General features: G+C 37.1%; 1 protein-coding gene across 3 annotated transcripts; it reads left to right on the forward strand.

Annotated features, from left to right (window-relative positions):
* SCRN3 (secernin 3) lies at nt 1-27,302 on the forward strand. 3 transcript variants are annotated; one of them, XR_013402049.1, is made up of 9 exons: nt 1-88; nt 2,524-2,690; nt 4,186-4,367; nt 5,255-5,454; nt 7,388-7,600; nt 19,993-20,155; nt 20,753-20,886; nt 21,733-21,907; nt 24,970-27,302. XR_013402049.1 is itself a non-coding variant. In XM_001089716.5 (8 exons), exons 2-8 carry the CDS (start codon nt 2,532-2,534, stop codon nt 25,138-25,140), a joined length of 1,263 nt encoding a protein of 420 aa, XP_001089716.1. In that variant the 5' UTR covers nt 1-88; nt 2,524-2,531; the 3' UTR covers nt 25,141-27,302. The 3 variants fall into 3 exon arrangements, 2 of the variants coding, with proteins under 2 accessions (XP_001089716.1, XP_014965876.1); XM_001089716.5 differs by lacking the exon at nt 20,753-20,886; XM_015110390.3 differs by lacking the exons at nt 2,524-2,690; nt 20,753-20,886.
* Nucleotides 27,303-27,637: the final 335 nt, after the last annotated feature.

Genomic DNA, 27,637 nt, shown 5'->3' on the forward strand with positions numbered 1-27,637 from the left:
GTCAAAGGTAACAGCTTCCGGCAATTGATGCCTACACTGGCCAATCCTCCCTCCGTCCACCTGTCACTTCGGGTAGTTTGGAGGCCAGGTGAGGGGCGTGCACGGGGGAGGGGCGTGCATAGTTGAGACAGAAACCGGGAAGACCCAACTGTGGGGCGGTACTGCTTAACCGAGGGGCTCCAGAGCCCAGCTGCGCTGGCTGCGATTTGAGCGCCCAGGGCCGGGGTGCGGGGTGGACCGCGGCGGCCCTTCGACCAAAGGTGCTTGAAGCTCGAGCCCATTACTTTCTGTGAACTCTGACTCGAGCTGCAAAAACTTTTCTGCACTGTTTTTCTCATCTCTGTTATGGAGATAATAATTCCTGCCCTAACTGTAGTATGTTTGCGAGAATCCAACGATATGTTTCTGAAAGCGCCCGCTGAACTAAGAGCGCGTGAAATAGAATGAGACAGCTTTGCAAGAACGGAGGCCCTTGCCCCAGCTGTACGGTGCTGGCGCCGAAAGACGTTCAATAAAGACTTACTGAATGACGAATACACGTTAGGAGTTAGTAAAATCTCTCAAGGCTTCACCTCCTCAGTGGGCTAGGTGCCATTCTAACCAGGCGGCAAGTTTCCTTAGCTTTCCCTACCACCCCAGTTAGGCAGCTCAGATTACCTATTGCAGCTTGATGGACCTTGGGACTCCAGGTTTTTGAGTGGACGTGGCTGCTTCTGCAGCAGGTGACCCACCAACCAAGCTCTCTATCAGGGTAATGTTAAGAATAAATTTACGCCGGGCGCGGTAGCTCACGCCTGTAATCCCAGCACTTTGGGAGGCCGAGGTGGGTGGATCACCTGACGTCAGGAGTTCGTAGACCAGCCTGGCCAACGTGGTGAAAACCCGTCTCTACTCTAAATTAGCCGGGTGTGGTGGCACGCGCCCCTGTAATCTGAGCTACTCGGGAGGCTGAAGCAGGAGAATCACTTGAACCCGGGAGGCGGAGGTTGCAGTGAGCCGAGATTGCACCATTGCACTCAGCCTGGGCAACAAGAGTTAAACTGTCAGGGAAAAAAAAAAAAAAAGAATAAGACTTTATGAGAAATTTTCTCTCTTACCAAATAACAACAACAGCTTTCACGTGAATATCTAGTATGTTCTATGCACTGTGCAAAACACTTTACATGTTGCCTTATTAAGTTCTAACAGCCCATCAAACAGTGTCTTTTTTATTTTACTGGTGAGGCAGAAGGCATAGGGAAGAGAGAGATTAAATAGTCTGCCAAAATTATATAGTGATGGAACTAACTATAAAACACAAATAGAAGGAGATCCAGGACATAAGGATTGAAACACAGAAAGAAAATAACAGAAGCCATCAAGACATCAGACTTCTCACTAGGAGAACAGGAAAACCCTTAGGAGTTTCAGGCTGAAGTTTTTCTTTACTCATTTTGTTTTCTTTTTAAGGAAACATTTATTATATTTAAATTTTGTTTTTAAATTGCTAGCATCTGCCTGTGTAAAGCCATTCTAAGGTTTTGTCATTATTAAAGGAAAGAAGGAAACTCTGTAAAACAATGTGTCCATTCTGGCAGCGAAATAAGGATCTTTAGGTGTTCTATTATAAGTGAAGATCTAAGATTTTCCAAATTACAACTGAAGAGGTAACCTAGATATTAAAGTATATAATTGCGATTTATAAATTAAATATGTGAACTTTCTTCTAGAAATGCCAACAATTTGAAATTATATTGACATATTTTTGTCTGAATCAATGAGTCTGTTTCAAAATTTCAGTCTCATCAGAATTATAATCTGTGTGTATTATTTCCCAGCTCAAATAAGACCCCTTCTTCCTTCCCTTGAGGAAGCATGGGCACATAAGATTTTTTTCCAAAAGACAAGTTCCAGCAATGAGAATACAAAGATTAGTAAGACATACTCCCAGCCCTCAAGGATCTCATTGTCCAGTAAAGGGACTTATATATACACAAATGTAGTAGAATCTAGCCTTTACAACAGTAGAGCTAGGTACAGGGATTTCCAAATGTGGAAATGGTGAAAGGAAATTCAGGGAAGACTTTAGGAGAGAAAGATCTTAGAGAATAAATGTGAACTATAAACTGTAAGAAGGTAGTTTTCATTGCCATTTTCTTATTGAGTTGTAGTACAAGATTGAGTCCCAAGTCATAGTCTTATTGATTTTTAGGCTATAGTATACAAAATGTAAAACTTTAATGAACAACCAAGAATGGTCACTCATGCCTGTAATCCCAGGGCTTTGGGAGGCAGAAGAGGGAGGATCTCCTGAGCCCAGGGGTTCCAGGCTGCAGTGAGCCCTGATTGTATAACTGCACTCCAGCCTGGGTGAAAAAGCTAGACCCTGTCTCCAAAAAATAAAAATTAAAAAATCAAAGCTTTAATGAACATCCTTAATTAAATATGGCAATAATATCCTTTGGTCATTGAGTAAAATTGTTTGTTTTTATATACTTAAAGGTGTTTTTTTTTTAAATTTTAAAACATCTGTATAATTTTTAGTTTAAAAAATGGAACCTTTTTCCTGTGACACGTTCGTGGCATTACCTCCAGCAACAGTCGATAACAGGATTATTTTTGGAAAAAATTCAGATAGACTCTGTGATGAAGTACAAGAGGTAGTTTATTTTCCTGCTGCAGTTCATAATAACCTGGGAGAACATCTTAAGGTAGGTGAAATAAATGTTTTGTTAGCAATATCATAAAGTTATTTAAAAAATATCATAAAGTTATTTCTATAAATAGGAACTTGGAAGAAACTATAAAAGTTAAAATTGAGGAATTTACATTTGAAAAATAAATGAGTCAGAAATAAACCGTAATCTTTTATTTCAGTGATTTGGAGGAAGTTGAAATAATAATAAAATTATCCATTCTTTGAATAAATATTTGAATGCTCTCCATATGCAAGCATGTTAGATAGGGCAAGAGATTTAAAGTCAGCTGTCAAGACTCTGACTATTCCAGGAGCTTAGAGTCTAGTATAGGAATAAGATGTGTATGCATTATACCCCATTATAAAACTGGGTGGTTTAAATGCTGAATTTAAGTAAGAGTAGCATGCTGTGGCAGCAGAAGAGAAGGAACATTTAATGCGGCTTGGAGTTAGCTGGAATTTGATGGACAAAAAGGATTCTGATTCTGAATTGGTATAGGTTCTTCTTGATGTAGAATAGGAAAGTCATCCCAGACTCTGGAAATGACAGTTTTATGACACATCAAAAAAGGTTTTTTAGGCCCTATGTTAACACTATCAATATACATTTTATGCAGTCACTTGGTAGTATACACATTAATTAAAGGATCCTTTAAAAACTTATTTTAAAAACCCATTTAATGTGGAACTTAAAATGAGAGCTTCAAATTATGCTATTGTTGCTAATTCATACTTTTTAGATTTTATTTTATTGATATTCTAATATTAAAACATATTAAATATTAGACTGTTTTCTGTATCCTATGTCATATTTTTTTCTTTTGCTAAGACCACTTATTCATCTGTGATACCATTTCCACTTTATTTCTTCAGATATAAATCTAGCCTGTCCTGTAAACCAGTGGTTCTCATTCTTTTCATTGCTGTGGACATACCTAATAGATGACTTCAAAATGTGATGTGAGATTCCTATGACAAAACTCTTGTATTTGAAGGCTACCAGATGGGTACTTATATCACTAATTAAGAAACACTGGATATTGAGGTTGAGAACTACTTCCTTAAGCTTCAACTCACACATCTACAAAAATGTTTCAAGATATTACGGCTAGAGACCATCTTTCTCCTGAGCTTCAGTAGCACCTTGTCTTCACTTCATGACCCTAATACTTTATACTTTATTTTATCTTAATTAATGTACCAGTTTTAGTTTCTCAAAAGTGAGATCTTTATCTGATTCATCTTTGTAACTACCATATCTCTTGGCAGAATGTTTTATAATAGGAAATGCTCAGCAAATATTTGAATGAATAAATACTTTAGGGTTATTCTGGATATGTTTTAAGGGTAATGCTTTTATTATTGAAAATTTCAATTTACTTATATTTCCTTTACCTCTTTCATAACAGTCTTGTCTTCTGACTGATTTTTTTAAATTCTGGATTTTGATAACTTTTCTGGTTTTGTGGTTCTTGCTATGACTTTTTTTTTTTTTTTTTTTTTTACAGTGTACGTATATAGAAATTGATCAAGTTCCTGAAACGTATGCTGTTGTCCTGAGTCGCCCAGCATGGTTGTGGGGGGCAGAAATGGGAGCCAATGAGCATGGAGTTTGCATTGGGAATGAAGCTGTATGGGGAAGAGAAGAAGTTTGTGACGAAGAAGCACTATTAGGAATGGATCTTGTCAGGTTATTTTTTGTTACGTTTCATGCTATAGACCTTTTCTAATTCGTAATTTTTGTGTAACTCTTACTTGTTTTCTTTTCCTATTTTTGAGGGGGCTTTGATGCTTTGCAGTTTGTGTCAAAATGTTTTAAAGTACCGGCATGCAATTTCATGACTCTCAGTTTTTTTTGGTTTTTTAAATTAATTAATTTTTGGTTTTTTGAGATGAGATCTCACTGTGTCATGCAGGCTGGAGTATAATGGTGTGATCATGGCTCACTATGGCCTTGAATTACTGAGCTCAAGCAATCATCCCACCTGAGTCACCCAAGTAGCTTGGATCAAAGGCACATGCCACCACACCTGGCTAATTTTTAATTAAAAAAAATTTTTTTTTCAGAGACTAGGGTCTTGCTATGTTGCTTACACTTGTCTTGAACTCCTGGCCTCTAGTCATTCTCCTGCCTCAGCTCCTGAGTAGCTGGGATTACAGGCACAGGCACCATGCCCAGCTTTCAGATATTATTATTTGGGAGAAGGGAAGAAGTAGGAAATTATGATTCATTGGAAGTGCCTAACATATTTTAATCACACCTTAACTAATTCTCACAATAACCTCATGGGCTATCGTGCTCATTTTACAAAAGAGATATCTGAGGTTCAGAGATAAAGTAACTTGACAGTGAATTACCAACTTCAAATTTGATAGGTTTGTTTGACTCTAGAAACTTTGTTTCCATGATTCCAAACTGACTTCAGAAGGAAAAATTTTAAAGTTAGATGTCATTTCATCTGTTAACTTGGAAGAAAGTTTACTTGGGGAAATCTAAAAAATCTCATGAGCATGAAATTATTTAAGAAAAATAATGGAAATTTATTTTAATCTGAGAACTTTATATTTTTGTTTTAGACTTGGCCTTGAAAGAGCTGATACAGCTGAAAAAGCCCTCAATGTCATTGTTGACTTATTAGAAAAATATGGCCAGGGTGGAAATTGCACAGAGGGTAGGATGGTATTTAGCTATCACAACAGTTTCCTAATAGCTGATAGGAATGAAGCCTGGATTCTGGAGACTGCAGGGAAGTACTGGGCAGCAGAAAAAGTACAAGGTATGGACAACTTTTTGTGATTTAACTTGTTTTTGCAATTAATAAAATATACCCTTACCTGTAGATACTGCATTTAAATGCTTCCAAGATTAATAATCTAGTATAATGAAGGGTTGAACTGTAAGGGAAATTTAAAAATTTGAAAGAACAATGGAAAAAGTGCCATAAAGAGCTTTCTTGAAAAATATAAAAAGGTAGCATTACCTCTGGGAATATGAATTTCATATAACCTGTATATACTTTCTTTGCTGCAGCTCTTGGCCGTTTCATCGTACTTTTTCACTTTAATAATCCCGTACAATTTCTTCCCCATTAAACTTTGGGCTGCACTCCAAAATCTTATTTTAGTGTGGAGGTGAGGAAATGAGAGTGGGGTTAAAGACAGGTGTTTGTGAGTTGGTGGTTGGAAAAGCTATGTTGATACAATAGTAAAACACAGAAGTTTGATATCTTTGAATAAAACATTATTTAATTGTTTTAGAATGCTTTGATTTTTCATTCTCATTTCCTTTGTGATCATATATTCCTCTAATTTTTCAAGTGAGGAAAGCCAGAGATGTAAAGTGATTTAAGGTGGTAAATGAAAGACCTAGAATTTAAATATTTTTATCTTGAATCTCGTCACTAGAACATAGCCTTATGTTTAAGCATAATCATGTCCATCTTGGGTATTTAACTCCTGGACTCCTATTTTACTAGAGAGATAAGATACACGTGTGAAAATGTTAAATGGTGCATGAATGATACAGACACATAGATGCTCTGAACATTTAGAGAACAGAAAGGTTATTATTGTGAGCTAGAGGAGTTCAGAAAGGCTTCATGAAGGTAGCCTTGAACTTTGGAGGATTTGGGTGTTATTTTTCAAAACAGATCATTACCAGTTGTTTTGATGGACATTTTGTCTTATGTTTTGCATATATGTTTATTAATATATAACATTGTAGTTAGAAGTTTTCTTTTTGTGATAATTGGCTTGATAATACCATTGAGCACTTTTATTTTATTAAATGTACTACATGCAAGAGAGAAATTAATAAATACATTTTGTTGAAAAAGCCCCACCTGGCCATCTAAAATGAACACCTTCATTGGGTCTCATTGTCTAGCTGTAGATTAACTTAGCCAACTGGTTTCTCTTTCTATTACTAACTAGGCCCAATAACTAAATTGTTAAATGACAGGGAATTATTTATTAGATGGAAAATTATTGGCTGGGCATGGTGGCTCATGCCTATAATCCCAGCACTTTGGGCGGCTGAGGCAGGAGGATCACTTCAGCCCAGCAGTGTGAGACCAGCTTGGGCAATATAGTGAAACCTCAATTCCACAAAAAATACAAAAATTAACTGAGTGTGGTGACGTGTACCTATAGTTCCAGCTACTCAAGAGGCTGAGGTGGGGAGGATAGCTTGAACCCAGGAGGTCGAGGCTGCAGTAAGTAGTGGCACAATGTAGACATTATGGACATGTCACAGTGCTGCAGAGATTTTGTTTATGGCCAGTTTTGGAGCCTGTTTATGGCCAGATTTTGGGGGGCTTGCTCCCAACAGGTGTGGCTATAAAAGGGCAACATGAGGGATCCCTGTGGTGATGGAAGTATTCTTCATCTTGACTATAGCAATACCAATATTCTGGTTGTGATGTTATACTACAGTTTGGCAAGATGTTACCATTGGGGGAAACTGGGTGAAGGGTACACAGTATCTCTCAGTATTATTTTTTTATAACTGCATGTGAATCCATAATTATCTCAAAATAAGTTTAATTTTAAAAATAATTCATTTATCTTTTTAAATATGTAATAGATGCCCATGGCACAAAATTTAGAAGTCTATATTTACGTTTACATAGTGAGTAGGCATCATAATGTACAGATACGTGCTTTATGTTAAATATGACTTTTCTTCTTTCTCCTCTTCTTTGAAAATAGAGGGAGTTCGTAATATTTCTAATCAGCTTTCCATAACAACCAAGATAGACCGGGAACACCCAGACATGAGAAACTATGCTAAGCGGAAAGGTTGGTGGGATGGTAAAAAGGAGTTTGATTTTGCTGCAGCATATTCCTATCTTGACACAGCCAAGATGATGACTTCATCAGGCAGATACTGTGAAGGCTACAAGCTTCTAAAGAAGCACAAAGGTAATTTTATCATATAAATAATATTAGGATGACAAACTATATTTTGTGTAGATGTAATATGGGAATGACAAAATCTATTTTGGAGAATTATAATTAGTAAAAAGATTGTTCTATTAAAATGAAAACTATTTATTTATCATAAAGCTATTTTTTGAGATAAGTATTATACGATTGTGAAAGGGTCATGATTCTTTTGAAGGTAAAGTTTAGATTTTCCATGCTCAGATGCATTTTTTCAGTTCTTATTAATATTCTTAAAACAAAATTGAGATTACTTTTCTTCTGAGAATTCACTGCAACCTGGAGACAGGCTTCTTTGACTATTGCTGCTGCTGCTGTTATTTATTTTTGGGTAGTACTCTTATCGATTATTTTCTTATATATAGAATTTCTGGCCAGAAGACAAACTGAGCAGATATTCAAATTCCCTCTTTCCACTCCAAAACTTGAGAAATGTTGGATAAAACATTTAAACGTTAAAGACATATATAGCTAAGTTCAAATACAAGAAGAGAAAATCACCAGGTACCAAAAATGAAGAGAGGGCCCACACAATCCTCCTTATCTCCGTGTCAGTTGGGGGATTCTGGACCAGATATACACCTTAGACGCTAGAGTGTTAACATCCATGAGAATGTATGTGTATAATTGAAAAAGATCAACATTTGGGGAACAGGAACTGGACTCCTTATTAAGGCTACGAGTCTGAAAAATGCTAGTCCACTCCCTACCCAGAGTTTAGGATGGAATTGAGCTGCCTGCTGCTCCAGGATGTGGATCAATACAGTTTCTTGTAAGAGATTGAACTCTGAGCCATATTTATTTTGGGAGCTCACCTGGAGCTAGCTGGTGAGAAACAAACACTGGTTTATAACCAGTAAACCAGACAAGATCCCAGCATACCTGTATTTCTATACCCATTATATGAATATTTGATATGACAAATATTTATATTTTACTCAAATTTCCTATCCAAATGGGAAATCTGCTATAATGAATCTACATGTATTTGCCATTGAAAATATTTGTTACATGGGGGTTCAGGTGAAGATGTAACTTCTACGACTATTAGGATAGTTTCTACTGTTATGTCCTCAAGTTCACTCATCTTTTCTTCTGCATTTAATCTGCTATTAATCTCATCTAGTAATGTTTTAATTTGTTATTATAATTTTAATCTCTACAAGTTCCATTGGTTCTTTCTGTATAACTCCCATTTCTCTATTCTTTACTTTCAAGTTTTAAAAAAATCCTTAAGCATGTTTAGCATCTTTATAATAATAATTATAAAGAGTGGCTGGACGCCGTGGCTCATGCATGTAATCCCAGCACTTTGGAAGGCCAAGGAGGGCAGTTCATTTGAGGTCAGGAGTTCGGGACCAGCCTGGCCAATATGGTGAAACCCTGTCTCTACTAAAAATACAAAAATTAGCCAGGTGTGGTGCAGGCATCTGTAATCCCAGCTACTTGGGAGGTGGAGCAGGAGAATCGCTTGAACCCAGGAGGCGGAGGTTGCAGTGAGCCGAGATTGCACCACTGCACTCCAGCCTGGGCAGCGGAGCCAGACTCTGTCTCAAAAAATTTTTAAAAATTAAAAATTAAATAATTAGAGTATAGTTCATTAACATTTAATGGAGGCTGGTTCTGGTTGCAGGTAAGATGGAATAAGTAAACTCTACTCTGTCTCTCTCTCTCTCTGAATATAACTGAAAATCTGGAAAGAATGCATGGAGCAGCTTTCTGAGGAGTCTTAAAAGTAAAAAGGAGCAGTCAGCAGGGCAAAAAAAGCAGAGTCAAAGCAGGAATGATCCAGGAGTGAGTTTCATGGTTGTGGTTGTTGTTGTTGTTTTTCTCATTTCATCCAGCCTAGTGTTAAACAGCATGAATCCCAGAACTATGTACTGGGTGTCAACAGAAAGAGCTCCAAGAGATACCTTCTTTTTCTTGTCTGAGGAGAGGGAAGGTGGACACCAACAAGACACAGCATGGGAGAAATCTCCTGGGAATTTTTATTTAATTAAATTAATTAATTAATTTTTTTTGCTGCTTGCTTTCTGTCTCATCCCAGCTCCCAGGCAAACTCCAGTTCTGAATCTGCAATCTTGTGATGGTTATGTGATGATGGTAGCAGCTGCTGGGAGGCATCTAAACTCTAAGGGAAGGGAATTCTCTCCCACTAGAGGAATTGTGGTCCAAAGACCATAGGAGAAGTTCTGTTGCTTTTTGCCCTCTCTCTGTTTTCCTGCCTCTTGGCCTCAGAGGCAGACCCAGATGTGGGACGCAGTTGGGCAAAGAAGGGAGACCACCAAGGCTCTGTTGTTCTAGCTAGAGGACCTGGAAGGGGGATCCCTGGAAGCCAGAATGTTAGGGAGAATTGAGAAGCAGAGGTAGCTCAAGAAAGAAATCCCATGAAGTTGTATAAAAATACCTGGGCCTACCCTAAGCTGTACATAGGTGTATCTGACCCTAAATAGCATACCAAAGCCTTTGAGAGCTAACCTATAGAGTAGACAACTGCTCAGTTTCCATACTGGCCACTGGATAGCGCTCTTTTAGGACAGTAAAAGAGCACTGCAGAAAGGTTTTGTAAACAACTGACATGGGAATCTAGCCCACAGAAGATGGCTCAAAACTATGATTAGACATACAGTAACATGGAGGAAATGAACCAGTTCCTTGAAAGCTACAAACCACCAAACTCACCTAAGAACAAATAGATAATTCTTGTTTTAGCACATACTTTAGTTGGTTGTACTCAGCCTGCAAATTCTGTCTCCTGGTTGGCAACTCAAATTTCAGTTTAGCTCTTTTATCCTTAGCTGAGCTGTTTGCCGTCTGCCCCACACATGCTTAATCAGCAATCAGATGGAGATTTGGGCAGTTCTTTTACACAGAATTTGGGGGTTCTCTCTCTCTGACTCTCTTTTATGTGATTGCCCCCTCACTTTCTTTTCTTTTCTTTTTTTTTTTATGTTTTTGAGACCGAGTTTTGCTCTGTCACCCAGGCTGGAGTGCAGTGGTACGATCTCAGCTCACTCTGGGACTACAGGCGCATGCCACCATGCCTGGCTAATATTTGTATTTTTAGTAGAGATGGGGTTTCACCATATTGGTCAGGCTGGTCTCGAACTCCTGACCTCAGGTGATCCACCCTCCTAGGCCTCCCAACGTGCTGGGATTACAGGCGTGAGTCACCGCACCCAGCCTGCCCCCTCCCTTTCTACTGCTTGTGGTTGAGGTCTGGTTCTTCAGGCCAGAAACACCAAGGTTTTCTATTGCAGCCTGCATAGAATGACACAGCATTGACCACGGGCTTCCCTCAAGCTAAAGCCATAACAAAAATAAACTTACCCTATGCTTCATTCTGTCTCCCAACTTTCACCTTTCCTCCAGAATGTTACTTCGGTTGTTAATTGTAAAGAGCCTTCAGGTAGTTGTTTTTCTGTATTTTGTCCCAAGTTGATAGTTATCTGCAGGACGGTTGACCTGATAGGAGCTCACTTAGCCACACTGAAAGTAGAACTCCTTCCCATGTCATTTAATATTCTATGATATTATTTTACTTATAAAAATTAATATATTCATATGATTCAAAATTCAAAAGTACACAAGATTATACAATGAAGTCTCTCTTTCCTACCCTGTCCCGATATATTCAGTTTTTTTTCCCATATGTAGTTCCTTATGTGTTCTTCCAGAGATGATATATGCTTAATGAAACAAATATGTAATTTTTCTTTTTTTACAGAAATGATAGTATGCTATTCATGCTATTTACACTTTTCTCCACATAACTTTAGTTAGCAATATACAGTGTAGACGGGTTAGCAATATATAATGTAGATCATTCTGTTTCAATATATACAGAACAGAACAATCTCTTTTTTTTTTTTTTTTTTTTTTTTGAGATGGAGTCTCACACTATTGCCCAGGCTGGAGTGCCCTGGTGCAATCTCAACTCACTGCAAGCTCTGCCTCCTGGGTTCACGCCACTCTCCTGCCTCAGCCTCCCGAGTAGTTGGGACTACAGGCGCCCACCACTGCGCCCAGCTAATTTTTTGTATTTTTAGTAGAGATGGGGTTTCACCGTGGTCTCAATCTCCTGACCTCATGATCCGCCCGCCTCGGCCTCCCAAAGTGCTGGGATTACAGGCGTGAGCCACTGCACCGGGCCAAGCCCCATGCCCAGCCCCATGACTATTTTCTAAAAATGAGTTTGTAGAAGTAGAATGTCAAGTCAAAGCTTATGCACATTTGAAGGTTTTTGAAACACATTGTTAAATGACCACCAGAAAAGTTACATAAATTTAAATTACTGCCAACAATATTTGAGTACCCATTTTCTAACATGCTTATCAATAGAGGGTTTTTTCAACCTTTATAAATTTTGTAGGCAAAATGGCATGTAAATATATACACCTACTATGTACCCACAAAGAGAAAAAAGAAAAAAATGGCATGTTATAATTTTAATTTTTTTTTAGTGAAATTAGATATATTCTTACATTTACTGAAAATTTGTAATTACTTTGTAAGTTGTTTATTAATGTGTCCTTTTCCCATTTTCATATTGGGTTATTATTAACTCTTAAAAAATAACTTCCAATGTATTTTTTTCCTTTGCTTCTGAATAATTCCAGCAAAGTAAGTTTTATTTAGATTACTGAGTGGCAGATAGTTGCTAAAAGGGTCATGCTACTAATAAAAAATGTGACGAATATACCCTCCTTCACTTGAAGGATAAAATGTTTCTGTTAAAAAAAAAAGTGTTTTGAGACAGTGTCTCGATCTGATACTCAGGTTGGAGTGCAGTGGCGTGATCTCAGATCACTGCAACCTCTGCCTCCTGGGTTCAAGCGATTCTCGTGCCTCAACCTCCCGAGTTGCTGGGATTCCAGGTGTGCACCACCATGCTAGGCTAATTTTTGTATTTTTTTGTAGAGCTAGGATTTTACCATATTGCTCAGGGTGGTGTCGAATTCCTGGGCTCAAACCATCTGCCCACCTTGACCTATCAAAGTGCTGGGATTACAGGTGCGAGTCCTTGTGCCTGGCTGGTAAATGGTTCTATAAAGCAGTCAGAAAGCAACTACTCTGAGATGGATCAGTCAGTGATAGATATTTGCTTCTCATGTATTCATTAAACAAATTTTTTTTTTTTTTTTTTTTGAGACGGAGTCTTACTCTGTCGCCCAGGCTGGAGTGCAGTGGCCGGATCTCAGCTCACTGCAAGCTCCGCCTCCCGGGTTTACGCCATTCTCCTGCCTCAGCCTCCCGAGTAGCTGGGACTACAGGCGCCCACCACCTCGCCCGGCTAGTTTTTTTTGTATTTTTTAGTAGAGACGGGGTTTCACTGTGTTAGCCAGGATGGTCTCGATCTCCTGACCTTGTGATCCGCCCGTCTCGGCCTCTCAAAGTGCTGGGATTACAGGCTTGAGCCACTGCGCCCGGCTCATTAAACAAATTATATGCTAATTATTATGAGGGTGTGGCCAAAACATTAAGGAATTGATTACAACAGTACAGGATGGCTTGGTCTGGGGTCCAGGGCCACCAAGCAAGGTTGTGGAGAATCATGCCCTGCACAAGGGGGCAAGTGGGGCTGAAATCCAGCCCCACTGTCTGCCCCAAAGAAGAGGCTCCTTTCTCTAATTTTCATAAAGGTTAGCCAGCCCAGAAATGGCAGTGGTGGCATGGAGATGGAGCAAAGTGGACAGATTTGGCATATACTTTGGTGGCAGAATGGACAGGACTTAATTAATTGGAGTGAAGGTTAGAGAGAGAGAGATGTCACAAATGAATACCAGGTTTCTGCTGGGAACCAGTGAACAGTTGGAAATGCCATTTGTAGAGATAGGCTAGATGGAAGATTTGAGGGTAGAGAGTGTAGTTTTCCATTTTAGAAGAATCAACTCCTCTGAGATAATAACCTAACCATCCCAGAGGGATGATTTGCATCTCCCTTTGTCTGAGAGGACAACTCATCCTCTTCCCTTCCTGGGTTTAGAACTTTACCCAAAAGGTGGTGGTGATTGAGGGTGCAGCGTGGGGTAGGAGTAGTCTCAGGAGGTAGGCACTCCTATCCACTTGAAATTCAAGATATTAACTCAAACCTGTAGCAAAAATAGAGTATGATTGCAGTGAGCCGAGATCGCGCCACTGCACTGCAGCCAGGGGGACAGAGCAAGACTCCGTCTCAAAAAAAAAAAAATGATTCTAGAATAAAGCTGATGCTGTTGGATATTTTCAGTCTTTAATTGATAGGTACACAGGAAGTGGCGAAGGATTTTTTTACATGATGTTATAAGCACATTCCCCTGTATATATGTTTCTTTTACTTTTTATTATTAATGTTGTTTGGTGCTAATACAGCTATTTAAATAAATCCAATCTCAGTATAAGAAAAGGAAAAAGTTGACAGAATATTTGTAGAATGCCTTTACATTATTGTTTTCAAAGCAGTTAATATCTTATTTATATTTTAATTTCCAAAAGAACATGTTATAATATGAAAAGTTTTCTGTAAAGTTTCTTAATGTTAGTTTATAGTTTTACAAATAGGTTATCTAAACTATCTTTTTCCCCCATGTAGATAGATAAGTATGTAGAAAATGCTAAAGCATGTTATACTAAGGATTTTAATTTTTGACTTATTGTAAAAGGAGAGCATCAGGAAAAATAGCTAAAGCATGAGAGGCTTAATACCTAGGTGATGGATTGATAGGTGCAGCAAACCACCATGGCACACGTTTACCTATATAACAAACCTGCACGTCCTGCACACATATCCCAGAACTCAAAATTTAAAAAAGAAAAAAAAAAAAGTAGATCAGGAGTGGCTGTTGCAGCAACACCTACTCCCATTTATTAACTGCTTTTATCAAGGGCCAGATACTGTACTAAATGATTTAATTATATTATTCTTTTTTTGAGGTGGAGTCTCGCGCTGTCCCCCAGGCTGGAGTGCAGTAGCAAGATCTCAGCTCACTGCAACCTCCACCTCCCGGGTTTAAGCGATTCTCCTGCCTCAGCCTCCCAAGCAGCTGGGATTACAGGTACCCGCCACCACGCCCAGCTAATTTTTTGTATTTTCAGTAGGGAGAGGGTTTCATTTTGTTGGCCAGGCTGGTCTCAAACTTCTGACCTCATGATCCGCCCACCTTGGCCTCCCAAAGTGCTGAAAGTGCTGAAATTATAGGCATCAGCCACCACGCCCGGCCTAATTATATTATTCTTTAAGCAACCATGTGAAATAGATATCTTCATTTTACAAATGAAGAAACCACCAGTGTTTGTGCTCTTCTCTATGAAATTGAAAAAAATGGACTTTCTTATTTGTCATATTTTTCTCTCAGCACCTAATTCACTATGTTGTGTGTGCTTAGTAAGTATTGAATAAATTAAAGTATTGTTAGTTGATTTGAATTAAATTGTAATTTGCAGATAGTTTAACAAAGATCACTGTTGTGTACTTTTTGCTAGTAATAAATTTAAAGGCTCAGGAAATACATTTAGCAGATATTCTTTAAAAACGAAGAACAACAATGCATAATTAAGATGGAGAGGAAAATGCCAAGAATTCTAAGGTTTAGGGTAATTGGACAAAAGGAAGAAAAAAGATAGAAATAATTATAACCAATTAGCTACTGCATCATAATTATAATTCAGTTATATTTAAGAATAACTGAATCATAGATTTTAATTGCATACATGATTATAGGAATAGATGCATCTGACATGAAACTTACTTTTTCTCAATTGTGAAGTATAGTTCATCTAGCTTTCTGTGCTTTGACAAAAGAATATCTTTCTAATACTTTCACAGAAAATTGTCTACCAGTACATTATAGTTAATTTTTCCTATGATTTTTCTAGATAGAACAGCCTGCCTCTCTTCTTTCCAACTATCCCTACCTGATAGCTATTAACTGTGCTGCATGTATATCCAAATTGAATCTATATTCACTCATGTATTTTAAATAACTAGCTTAAATTGCAATGAAATTACACCCTGTGTTTTGCATTTATTTTACTGAACCCTGCCACTGTAGTCTCAGTACTTATTCAATGCTTGCTAGTGGATTACTTATAGCTATCCTACTCAAGTGATCATGTAAATCCTCCTTTCATTTTGAGAATTGTAGGTTTTGAATACAGAAAATATTTTCATAATACCTGTATTATCACAGTATTATGGTTCTGACACTGTTTTTATTAAAATTTGCCATTTATAGGAGTTTGGATTTGAATCATTTTAAAGGCTTACTAGGTGTTGAAACTGTGTGCCTGATATATAGGTGTGGATGGCAGGTTTTTGCTTTATTGTTTAGTTTTAATATTAAGGGCTGCTTTTAGGCACACCTTCTTTACTGTGTTTTTCAAAACTAACAGAAATATATTGCTTCTGTAACAAGTTATCTATAAATTCAATAAGTTATTTTTCTTGATTTTGAAGTAATGGCTATATTGTGGAGAAACTGGATAAGACAATGTAGACTTGTATAAATCTGTTGTCATTAACATAAAATAGTTGGTAACCTGCATAATTAACTGAGGGCAGAACATTATATTATTTTATATGGAAGTCAGTTTTAATTTGAAATATTATGAGTTACAATTTGGATACAGGCTTGCCGTGAGCTTTTTCTTTTAATTCCCAATTATGGGAATAGTGGGGCAGGGAGTGGAGATTCTTGCTTTTCATGCGCTCTTTTTTTTTTAACAGTTACTTCTTTTTTTATTCTTTTACTGTCATTTTAGGGTTTTAAGAGAGAGGAAGGAGATATCTGTGGTTAATCAACCATGATAAGTGAAAGTTTTTTGTTTTTTTAGAACTAATTGAAATATAATAATTAAACATTTCCATATAAAGTATCTAAAAATATCTGTTGGCAGAAACTATGTTTTGTGATCGATCGACTGATTGATTGACAGGGTCTTGCACTGTCGCCCAGGCTGGAGGGCGGTGGCACGATCATAGTTCACTGTAACCTCAATCTCCTGGGCTTCAGCAGTCCTCCTGCCCCAGCCTCCTGAGAAGCTGGAACTACAGGCATGCATTACCACATGTGGCTAAATTTTTTTTTTTTTGGTAATAGATGGCACACTTGCCATGTTGCCCAGGCTGGTCTTAAACTCCTGGGCTCAAGTGATAATCCTGCCTCAGGCTCCCAAACTGGTGGGATTACAGGCATAAGCCACCATACCTGGCCTGTTTTGTTTTGTTTTTTTTTTTAACTGTACTTGTTACCTGGATTCACCACATTCATTACTGTTATTAAGAAATTGGTACTACTTCAGGGTAAAAAGAGATTGATGTATTTAATAAATGGGAGGCATAATAGTACAGTGGAGTGTTAAAAAGCACAGGGCTGGTTATGAAGGAGTAGCTGGTGTTAGACCAACTTCCTTCCAAGAATAACTATGAGATCTGGAGGGAGAAAACCCCTGTTGTTGGAAGACATGGATGAATACCCAAAAGAGTACACAAAAGAGTAGAGATGAGGAGCCTAGATCCTGAAGACTGAGAGAAGACTTTACACATTGAGAAGACCTTGACTTTCTAAATATCACAGTTTCTTAATGCAATTGCCAACTTCTAAGCAGCACGTAGGTAGGATGAGACATGACACTGTGAAATCAAGCAGAAAGTAGCTGCTAGGCGCCCTAAAAGCTAAGCAGAGATTTTTTGCAGTCTCACAAGGCCTTAGGGACAAAAATTTTATTGGAGGGCCAACCAAGAAGGTACCTGGGAAATACCCCTGAGCTTTCAATTGAGATCCCAGAAATGCTACTCCTTAGGAAGAGTAAGAACAAACAAGGGATAGACTAGTCTCAACACTGGATCAAGGTAATCTACGTATATTCTATCTGGTTGCCAGAAGAATATTAAATGCTCTGTGAAAGAAAGTATCACGTAGAGCCTCTATAACATTTCCTTCAGTTGGAAAGTATCAGGCATGCTAAGAAATAAGACCAAATGACTGAAAACCAAGAGAAAAAGTAGATGGTAGAATCTGACATGTAGGCTGTCTACACATTAGCTTTATTGGAAACAGACTTTAAAATTACTATTATGTATTCAAAAGAATTAGATGAAAAGATGGAGAATTTCATCAGGGAACTGGAGTCTGTAAAAGACCCAAATGGAAATAATACAACTGAAAAATTATAACTGAAATTAAGAATTCAATAGATTGATTTAACAACAGATTAGGTATAACAGAAGAAAAACATTAGTGAACTGGAAGATCAGTAGAAAAGATTCCAATTCAAACAGAGATAAAAGTTTAGAAAATATAGACAAGGATCTGAGAGGCATATATAGGACTCAGTGAAAAGGTCTCATATACATAAGATTGGAGACTCAACAGGAAAGGAGAGAGAAAACAGGGAAGGGCAAAAGCAATAGTTGAAGGATATTGGCCAAGAATTTCCCCAAACTAATAAAAGTCATCAAGCAACAGCCTCAAGAAGCTCTACAAATCCCAAGAAGGACAAACAAGAGGAACCCACACCTAGGCCCATCATAGTGAGATTTCTGAGCGGGAAAAAAGACAGAGAAAAATCTGAAACATCCAGGGGAAAAAAAGTATCTTCAAGAAACAAATATAAAGCTGACAGCTAACTTTTCAACAGAAGGGAGGGAATTCTAAAGACTGTAAAATGACAACTTTAAGGTGATGGAGAAAGATAATAACTACTAATTTAGAATTGTATAGCTAGTGAAAATATCCTCTAAAAATAAAGGTGAAATAAAACAGAATTACTAGACAATTGGCACTAAAAGAAATGCTAATGGGCATTCTTCAGGCAGATAGAAGCAAGGTACGCAGTAGTAGATGAAGAGCAGCAGAAACAGTAAATACATAGGTAAAACTAAACAAACATTGTTGAAAATAATAACTTCTTAACCAACGGCCATAGCTGCAGTGCTTAAAGTCTATTGTGCATGGATTTCATGGAGCACTATATTTTCCACAGGATGCTTTTGGCCAGTGACTGAGAGTGGCAGGGAGATAAAGGCAGGCCCATTCTAGGAAAACACAGGACTCCTCTAATGGCTAATGTGGATCAAGGACTCCTTGACAGCCTGGCCAGGCTTTTCTTAGATGGCATGGCAGCCTGGGATACTTCTCCAACTTCTCTTCCTTCTCTACTAAACTCAGACTTCAGATTGTATCATAGTCTGATGATTCTCTGAGGCTTTCCAGGTTCCCTCCCCATTTTCTGTCACAGGCATTTCCCCTAAAATATTTGATCCCATGTTGTGGCATCTGCTTCTCAGAAGACCCAGACGAACACAGTAGAAATTAAAATGCATTAGAATAGCACAAAAGATAGGCAGTAATTGGAGCTAAGTTATGTAGGGGTCCTTCTTACATTAATTGGTAAGTGGTAAAGAACTAATTTAAGGCCAACTGTAGTCAATCAAGAGAAAGTAATAAGATTTTTTAAAGTGTATAAATAATAAGCTGATGGGAGAACTGTAGTAATAAATACTTGATAAGTTAAAAAGAAGACAAGAATGGAGAAAAAGAGACAAAGAATAGATGGAATACATAGAAAACTAATAATAAAATGGTCTACTTAAATCCAAATCATCAGTAACTATGTTATATTTACTGAATTTTTTCAATTAAAGACAAAAGACTAGGCACAGTGGCTCATTCCTGTAATCCTGGCACTTTGGGAAGCTGATGGGGGAGGATTGCTTAAGGCCAGGAGTTCGAGACCAGCCTGGGCAACGTAGCAAGAACCCCATCTCTGCAGAAAAATTTAAAAATTAGCCAGGCATAGGCTGGGTGCAGTGGCTCACACCTGTAATCCCAGCACTTTGGGAGGCCAAGCTGGGGAGGATCACCTGAGGTCAGGAGTTCAAGACCAGCCTGGCCAACATGGTGAAACCCTGTCTCTACCAAAAATACAAAAATTAGTTGGGCATGGTGGCACATGACTGTAGTCCCAGCTACTTGGGAGGCTGAGGCACGAGAATCACCCAGGAGACAGAGATTGCAGTGGGCCAAGATCGCACCACTGCACTCTAGCCTCACAGAGCAAGACTCTGTCTCAAAAAAAAAAAAAAAAAAAAAAAAAATTCTGTAAGGGCAATGGGATTGAATATATTTTTGCATTATTAATTCCTTTTTCTAGGATTTTTTTACCTGTTACAATGGCTTTGAGACTTTGCATATTTATATTAGAAATAAAATACCTTTCTTGTGATAGTGGAATGAATCTAATTGTAGTTGATACAAAGTTTGTTTATAGTCAGTCTCTTAATTTATGTCAAGACTAATAACTCATATATTATCAGTAGAGAAAGCAGTTCATATTTGCAAGGCATCTGTATATGCATATGTATTTGATGATTTTAAAAATTATTTCCCTAGGAAATATAACTTTTGAAACAATGATGGAAATTCTTCGAGATAAACCAAGTGGCATTAATATGGAGGGAGAATTCCTGACCACTGCAAGCATGGTTTCTATTTTACCTCAAGACTCCAGCCTTCCTTGCATTCACTTCTTTACAGGGACTCCTGATCCTGAGAGGTGAACCACAAAATACTATAAACCAGCAAGGGGTCAGGGGATGGAGTAAAGTCATTAGTATGTTAGTAATTTTGTCAGGATAAATTTTTGTTGTACAACTAGGATGATAATTTTTAATATATTTTCTGTTCAGGCTTTAATCTGCAACATCCACATATGCGTAACTGTTCTGTTTTTATGGGGAGGAAATGTGTATAGTTTCTTGTATGCGTTATCCCTACTCCTTCTTCCTACAAATAGATTTAACATTGTCAAGAAAAGAAAGTAGATTTTCTTACTCAGATTTCAGATATGATATTAGATAATTCATAACAGTACAAAGGTTAAATGATGTAGTTGTGCAAGATTTACTTATGCACTCATATCTAGAAAATACATATGAAACTTAAAATATCAATAGTTTCAGTTTAATTATTATTATTATTATTTTGAGACAGAGTCTCACTCTGTCACCCAGATTGGAGTGCAATGGCATGATCTCAGCTCACTGCAACCTCTGCCTCCCAGGTTCAAGAGATTCTCATGCCTCAGCCTCCCTAGTAGCTGGGATTACAGGCGTACACCACCATGCCTGGCTAATTTTTGTGTTTTTCGTAGAGTAGAGACAAGATTTCACCTTGTTGCCCAGGCTGGTCTCCAACTCCTGGCCTCACGTGATCCACCTGCCTTAGTCTCCCAAAGTGTTGGGATTACAGGCATGAGCCACTGCATCCAGTCCAGTTATATTTTAGGTAATACTTTCGTTGACTATCTTGATTTAAGTCACTAGTATCTCACGAAATGCACATTACATTTAGAAATGATTTTATATTCACTATCTCTTAGTGTAGCAGCCTTTCATATTATTAAAAATATCTTCAAGAAAATGGAATAAAACATTTGAGTCTTCCTTTTTTTTTTTTTTTTTTTTTACATGGGTCCTTGCTCTGTCGCCCGGGCTAGAATGGAGTGCAGTGGCACAGTCAGCACACTGTAGCCTTGAACTCCTGGGCTCAAGTGATCCTCCCACCTTAGCTTCCCTAGTAGCTGGTACTGCAGGTGCATGCCACCATGCCTGGCTAATTTTTTATTTTTTTGTAGAGATGGGGTCTGGCTATGTTGCCCAAGGCTGTTCTTGAACTCCTGGTCTCAAGAGATTCTCCCACCTTGACCTCTCAAAGTGCTGGGATTACAGGCATGAGCCACTGTGCCCAGCATGTGTCCTCCTTACTGACACTGGCACTGATGTTCACCCCAAGTCCTAATCCTCAGTCTATAACATTAATGGTTGTTCTTATCCTCCACCTGTGGAATGTGAAGTAGGAAAGACAAACTATTACTTTGCTGACTCTGTTTATGTGCCAGGTCCTCTGTTAGGTTCATGGGAACACAAGACTAAAAAAAGTATGGTTCCCTGCCCCCAAGGAGATCCCGGTGTATCAGAGAAGACAGGCATGGGTATAACTAATGTGACAGGAACAAGTTAGTATGTAACATTAACAGAAACTTCTAATTAGAGAGAATCTTGGAAGACTTAGAATAACACTGAATATTTTTATATATTGACATGATAATTTAATAAAGACTCTTTCTTCTAGATCTGTTTTTAAGCCTTTCATATTTGTGCCACATATTTCACAATTATTGGATACCAGTTCACCAACATTTGAACTTGAAGATCTAGTTAAAAAGAAGTCACATGTTAAGCCTGACAGAAGACACCCACTCTACCAAAAACATCAACAGGCATTGGAAGTGGTACATAATAATGAGGTAAGATAGTTTATATTCTTTGTTATATCGTTAAGTATAAAGTTTGATTCAATCCGTATTTTGAACTTTGGAGTATCAGCTTTCCTACCTTCTTATAAAAAATAGGTTTAGGATTAGTTTAGATGCTCAGACTATAGTAGAGCTGTATTATTTTTATCTTTGATTATGAATACATGTATTGTGAATCTTATAGAGAAATTTAGTACATTAAACATAATAACAATAGCTAACATTTGTTGAGCACTTACATAGTACTTTTACAGGGTTTACTTTATCTAATCTTCACAACCACTTTATGAAATGGGTACTATTTTGATTCCCACTTTGCTGATAAAGTGTCTGAGTCTAGGAGAGTTTAAGTAACTTGCTTAGTATATATCCCACACCAAAAGTTACAAAGCCTCCAGATAGCGGTTGACCTGGTTTCTTAATGTAATGTTCTTAATCATACAGGCCTAGATTAAAATTAATTGAAAGTGACTTAAAACCTCAGAGAATTAAAATAATAATTAGTTTCAGTTTTTAAAAAGTGATACATCCTCATTATTTTAAAATGTAAGCATTATAGAAGAGCAATATATCACTCAAACTCTCTTCTCTAGAAATAAGGATTTATTTTTTTCTGGTATAGATAGATAGGTCATTTTATAATGTCTATACCTATTCAGCTTGCTAAAGAAAAATAAGAGGTAAGAAGGGAATAGAAAGGCTGCCTAAAGCCATCCATCCGTTGACCCCCTGCAATGAAATAAAACATTAACCATCTTAAATCTTTTCTCGTCTGTTTCTACCTCCTGGTTTTTCTTGCCTATAATTTCTTTTACTTTGTCAAGGCATATACATTTACATTCTATTCACACTGAAACTGATTAAATGAATTTTCCTCCAGGTAATAATTTATTTTTGTCTGCAGTGTTGGCATTGTTGCTATGTGTTTTTTTTTTCCCTCACCTATTTCACTTAGGCTCAAAGCAACAAGCTCTGCCAGACTTCCTATTTTTACTTGAAAATTTTTATTTACATTTTTATTTTTAAATAAAAATTCTAAAGCTGTAACTATTTTAGACTTTACTTAAAAATCATAAAATATTGATTGACAACATAGAGTAGTGGAAAGATAATGGAATTTGAGGGAAGAAGAGTGAAAGAGCTGGGTTCTGGTCCTGGCTCTGTAAATAACTTCTTTTGTGTCTTAGGGAGAGTCAATCCTACTGGTAGTTTTAATTTACATTTCTTGATTACTAGTAAGATTGAAACCTTCTCCTATGTCTATTGGTCATGAGTATTTTATTTTAAATTTCTTGTCTATTTTTTCCCTTAGGCTGTTTTTCCATTGATTTTGGGTTATTTTTGTTTTTTTTTATTTTTTGCTTTAAATAGGCAAAAATATGTGAATATTAACTGTTTGTAATAAGGCAGAATTTTATTCCAGTTTATTGTTTGACATTTAACTTTTTTGTCAGACAAAAATTTTAAACTTAGTCAATTATATTTATTAGTCTTTTGCTGTAAGGCACCTTGATTTCATGTTTCAAAAGGCCTGCCTCACCTCAGTATAAATATAACTTCTAGCATATATGTGTTTTTTAAAAATTTAGTTCTTTAGTCCATCTGGAATTTACTTTTGTATCTTTCATGAAGTAGGGATTCTAACTCTGTTTTCCAAAAAGGTGACTAATTATTCCAATACCATTTATAGACAAAACCCATTTTTTTCTCACTAATATAAAATGTAGTGTTTCCTCAGATGAAAACTGCATACAATTTCATATTGAAGTCCATGTTAAGGTTATTTGTTTTGTAGAGTTCTGCCCCATAATGGTTCAAATTTTAAAAATTATGCTCACAGGCCAGGTGCAGTGGCTTACGCCTGTAATCCCAGCACTTTGCGAGGCCAGGGCGGGTAGATCAGCTTAGGTCAGGAGTTTGATACCAGCCTAACCAACATGACGAAACCCCCTCTCTACTAAAAATATAAAAATTAGCCGGACATGGTGGCGGGCGTCTGTAATCCCAACTACTCAGGAGGCTGAGGCAGGAGAATTGCTTGGACCTGGGAGGTGGAGGTTGCAGTGAGCTGAGAGTGTGCCATTGCACGTTAGCCTGGACAACAGAGTGAGAGTCCATCTCAAAAAAAAAAAAAAAAAAAAGTATGCTCACTTTCTAGTGACTTTATTTATTTATTTATTTATTTATTTATTTATTTTGAGACGGAGTCTCAGTCTGTCGTCCAGGCTAGAGTGCAGTGGTGTGATCTCGGCTCGCTGCAACCTCTGCCTCCCAGGTTCAAGCGATTCTCCTGCCTCAGCTTTCCGAGTAGCTGGGACTACAGGCGTGCGCCACCACGCCCAGCTAATTTTTGTATTTTTAATAGAGACGGGGTTTTACCATATTGGCAGGCTGGTCTCGAACTCCTGACCTCATGATTCACCCGCCTTGGCCTCCCAAAGTGCTGGGATTACAGGCTTGAGCCACGGTGCCTGGCCAAGTTTTTTCTTACATACTTTTTCTCTAAATAAGTACCTTATAACTGATAATGGTGATTCATCAACAATTTAGAAATTACTTTCTGTAAGAATCATGGACCTTTTTTCTCCCTTTTTTGAAATAAAGATGAAGTAATAGAGGAAATGTCTTCTTTTAGTTGATTTTTTCCTGAACATTACTGTTCTGTTTTATTAATCTGATAATACTGGTTTTAAACGTAAAAGATCTAAATTGATAAAAATATTTCAGCCTCAGTTTTCAGCAGCCTTCCACATAGACAGTTCATATGAGATTTTCTGTTGTCTTGTTGTCTTTTATGTTTTTTACTTATAAACTACTCTCATAATTGTTTTTGTCTTTTCTACTAAAAATAACTTGGTATTCATGCATTAACTCAATCTAGAGCAATGATTTTCCCAAAGAATTTCATTCTTTCTGTCTCCAAAGAACAAAAAGGGAACCAAACCACAATTAGATGCCAGAATGAACAATCCTTATCTGTAGAGGTGGGTTGAATTTGGTTAGATTTATGTGTATGTGTATATGTATTTATCTTTATATTTTTAATTGTTTAGGAAAAAGCCAAAATAATGTTGGACAACATGAGGAAACTGGAGAAAGAACTATTCAGAGAGATGGAATCAATCCTTCAAAACAAGCATCTTGATGTGGAGAAAATTGTTAATCTCTTTCCTCAGTGTACAAAAGATGAAATTCAAATTTATCAGTCAAATGTTAGTTGTTAGTGATCATATGGTCAGCTAATATTAGTTCTTAGTGATCAGTGGTCAGCAATCTTCAAAGTCAGAATCCATCACCTTGGTAAATTATATAAACCTAATTTGAGCAGATCTGATTATTCTTGGATAGTATTCAAGTGATATCTTGACTATTAAACTACATACAGTGTTGCTGAAATACTCAGAAAGAAAACAGCATTGGAATTGGATTCATGTATCGTGGGATACAGGTGTTATTTCAGGTGATGTACTTGCATATTTTCTTTAGCCATAGTAACTTTTTGTCACAATAACTAAGTATTCAATTATATATAAAGAATGAAACATTAGAATGATACATGGATTTATATTTATTATAATTATGTAGTACCGTCAAATCATTTTGTCTGTTACATCAAGAAAGTAGATTTTTCTTTAGTCATGAAAAATACCTCAAGTGGTAAGTTGTTTGTGCTTAAGGCAAATATTAACCAGCTCTAACAAGAAAAATGTCTAGATTTACACATTGTCAATACAGTATATTAGTTCTGCAAATGTACTTTTGGTAAACTCAAACATGCTCTTCGTCAAGACTTGGCTAACCAGTGAGCTTGTAGCTCTGATTGTCTAGCATTTTTAGGGTCATTCTCCTTAATAGGCTTTTACGTTAATAAGATATATTTTTAGAAGAGCTTCTTTGGGAGATTAGAGAATAAGATAAAAGAACTAAAACCTTAGGGTATACTGTTTCTGGGTCTGAAATCTCTCTCATTGTTTACTTCTGTTTACTCAGTGAAAACAGAAACAAGAATGAGGTAGTGGCAATGAAATAGAATTATTAGTATATTATGAACATTATAACATTTTGAACACTATATTGCATTATATATTATGAACTTTATACATGAGTAATATCTTCCTAAAGTTTATAAAACTTTATGTTTAGGTTACATAAAGATTACCAAGACTCAAAATTGCAAATATAAACAAAAGAAAAATCCAACTGAAAATAACACGAAGTATTTTTGAGTTTCTAGAATGTCCATTTTGGTATTTGGTTACATTATCATATTTACTAGTCACTATCAGCACAATTAGGTTAATAAAGAAGTGGGTCATTATATTTTAAGTGTTCAGGAAGTTATGTGTTCAAAGTTCTCTCATAAATACCATCATCTGCCTGATACTGCTCTTGTCTAATACAGGGTTGACATTACAAAAGAAAAGATGTCTGACTCAAGTACTCAGTTGATTCTGTTTGCTTTAAGTTTGGTTCAGTGATAGGCTGTCTTCTAACCCCTATACTCCTCTTCTCTCCTTTAATAGATGAGGAAACTAAGGGCAAACAGTTCATTACACTTACGGGAATCTTATTTCCTTCTCTAGGGGCAGCATGTTTTCACCTTCTGCTTTGCTGCCACCTTAGACTAAACTAGCACCATCTTTAGTTAGACCATTGCATTAACTGTTCTCCTACACCCATTTTTATTCTTTATTTCTACCCACATGAGTCACTACGGCCAATCTATTACAAATTTAAATCTGATTATGAATTCCCCTCCTAAAACTCTTTTTTAAAAGAGACTTTATTTTTTGGAGCAGTTTTAGGTTCACAGCAAAATTGAACAGAAAGTACAGAGTTCCAATATAGCCCCTATCAGCACACATGCATAGCCTCCCCCACTATCAACATCCCAGCCCCAGAATGGTACATTTGTTACAATCGATGGCCCTACACTGAAACATTATCACCCAAAGTCCATAGTTCAAGTTAGAGATCACTCTTGATGTAGTACATCCTATGGCCCTTGATAATTATAAAATGACATGTATCCACCATCATAGTATTATACAAAATAGTTTCACTGCCCTAAAAATCTTGTGTTCTGCCTATTTATCCCACCGTCCCTCCAACTCCTGACAACCACTGATCTTTTTACTATTTCCATAGTTTTGCCTTTTCCGTATGTCATATCATTGGAATCATATAGTATGTGACCTCGTAAGATCGTCTTCTTGAACTTACTTAGTAATATCCATTTAAGGTTCCTCTATGTCTTTTCATGACTTGATAGTTCATTTCTTTTAGTGCTAAATAATATTCCATTGTCTGAATATACTACTACTGAAGGCCATCTTGATTGCTTCCAAGTTTTGAAAATTGTGAATAAACCTACTGTAGACATCCATGTGAAGATTTCTGTGTGGACATGTTTTCAACTAATTTTATGTAAATACTAAGGAGCACAATTGCTGGATCATGTGGTAAGAGTATGTTTAGTTTTCTAAGAAACTGCCAAACTGTCTTCCAGTGGCTATCATTTTGCATCCCTATCAGCAAAGAATAAGAGCTTCTGTTGCCCTGTATTCTTGTCAGCATTTATTGTTGTCAGCATTTTGGATTTTGGCCATTCTAATAGAGTGTAATGGTATCTTGTTTTAATTTACAATTCCCTGATGATATATGGTGTTGGACATCTTTTCACATGCTTTTATCTGTTTATTTTCCTTGGTGAGTTGTCTG

This window comes from Macaca mulatta, chromosome 12 (genome assembly GCF_049350105.2).
Source record: "Macaca mulatta isolate MMU2019108-1 chromosome 12, T2T-MMU8v2.0, whole genome shotgun sequence".
Lineage (NCBI taxonomy): Eukaryota > Metazoa > Chordata > Mammalia > Primates > Cercopithecidae > Macaca > Macaca mulatta.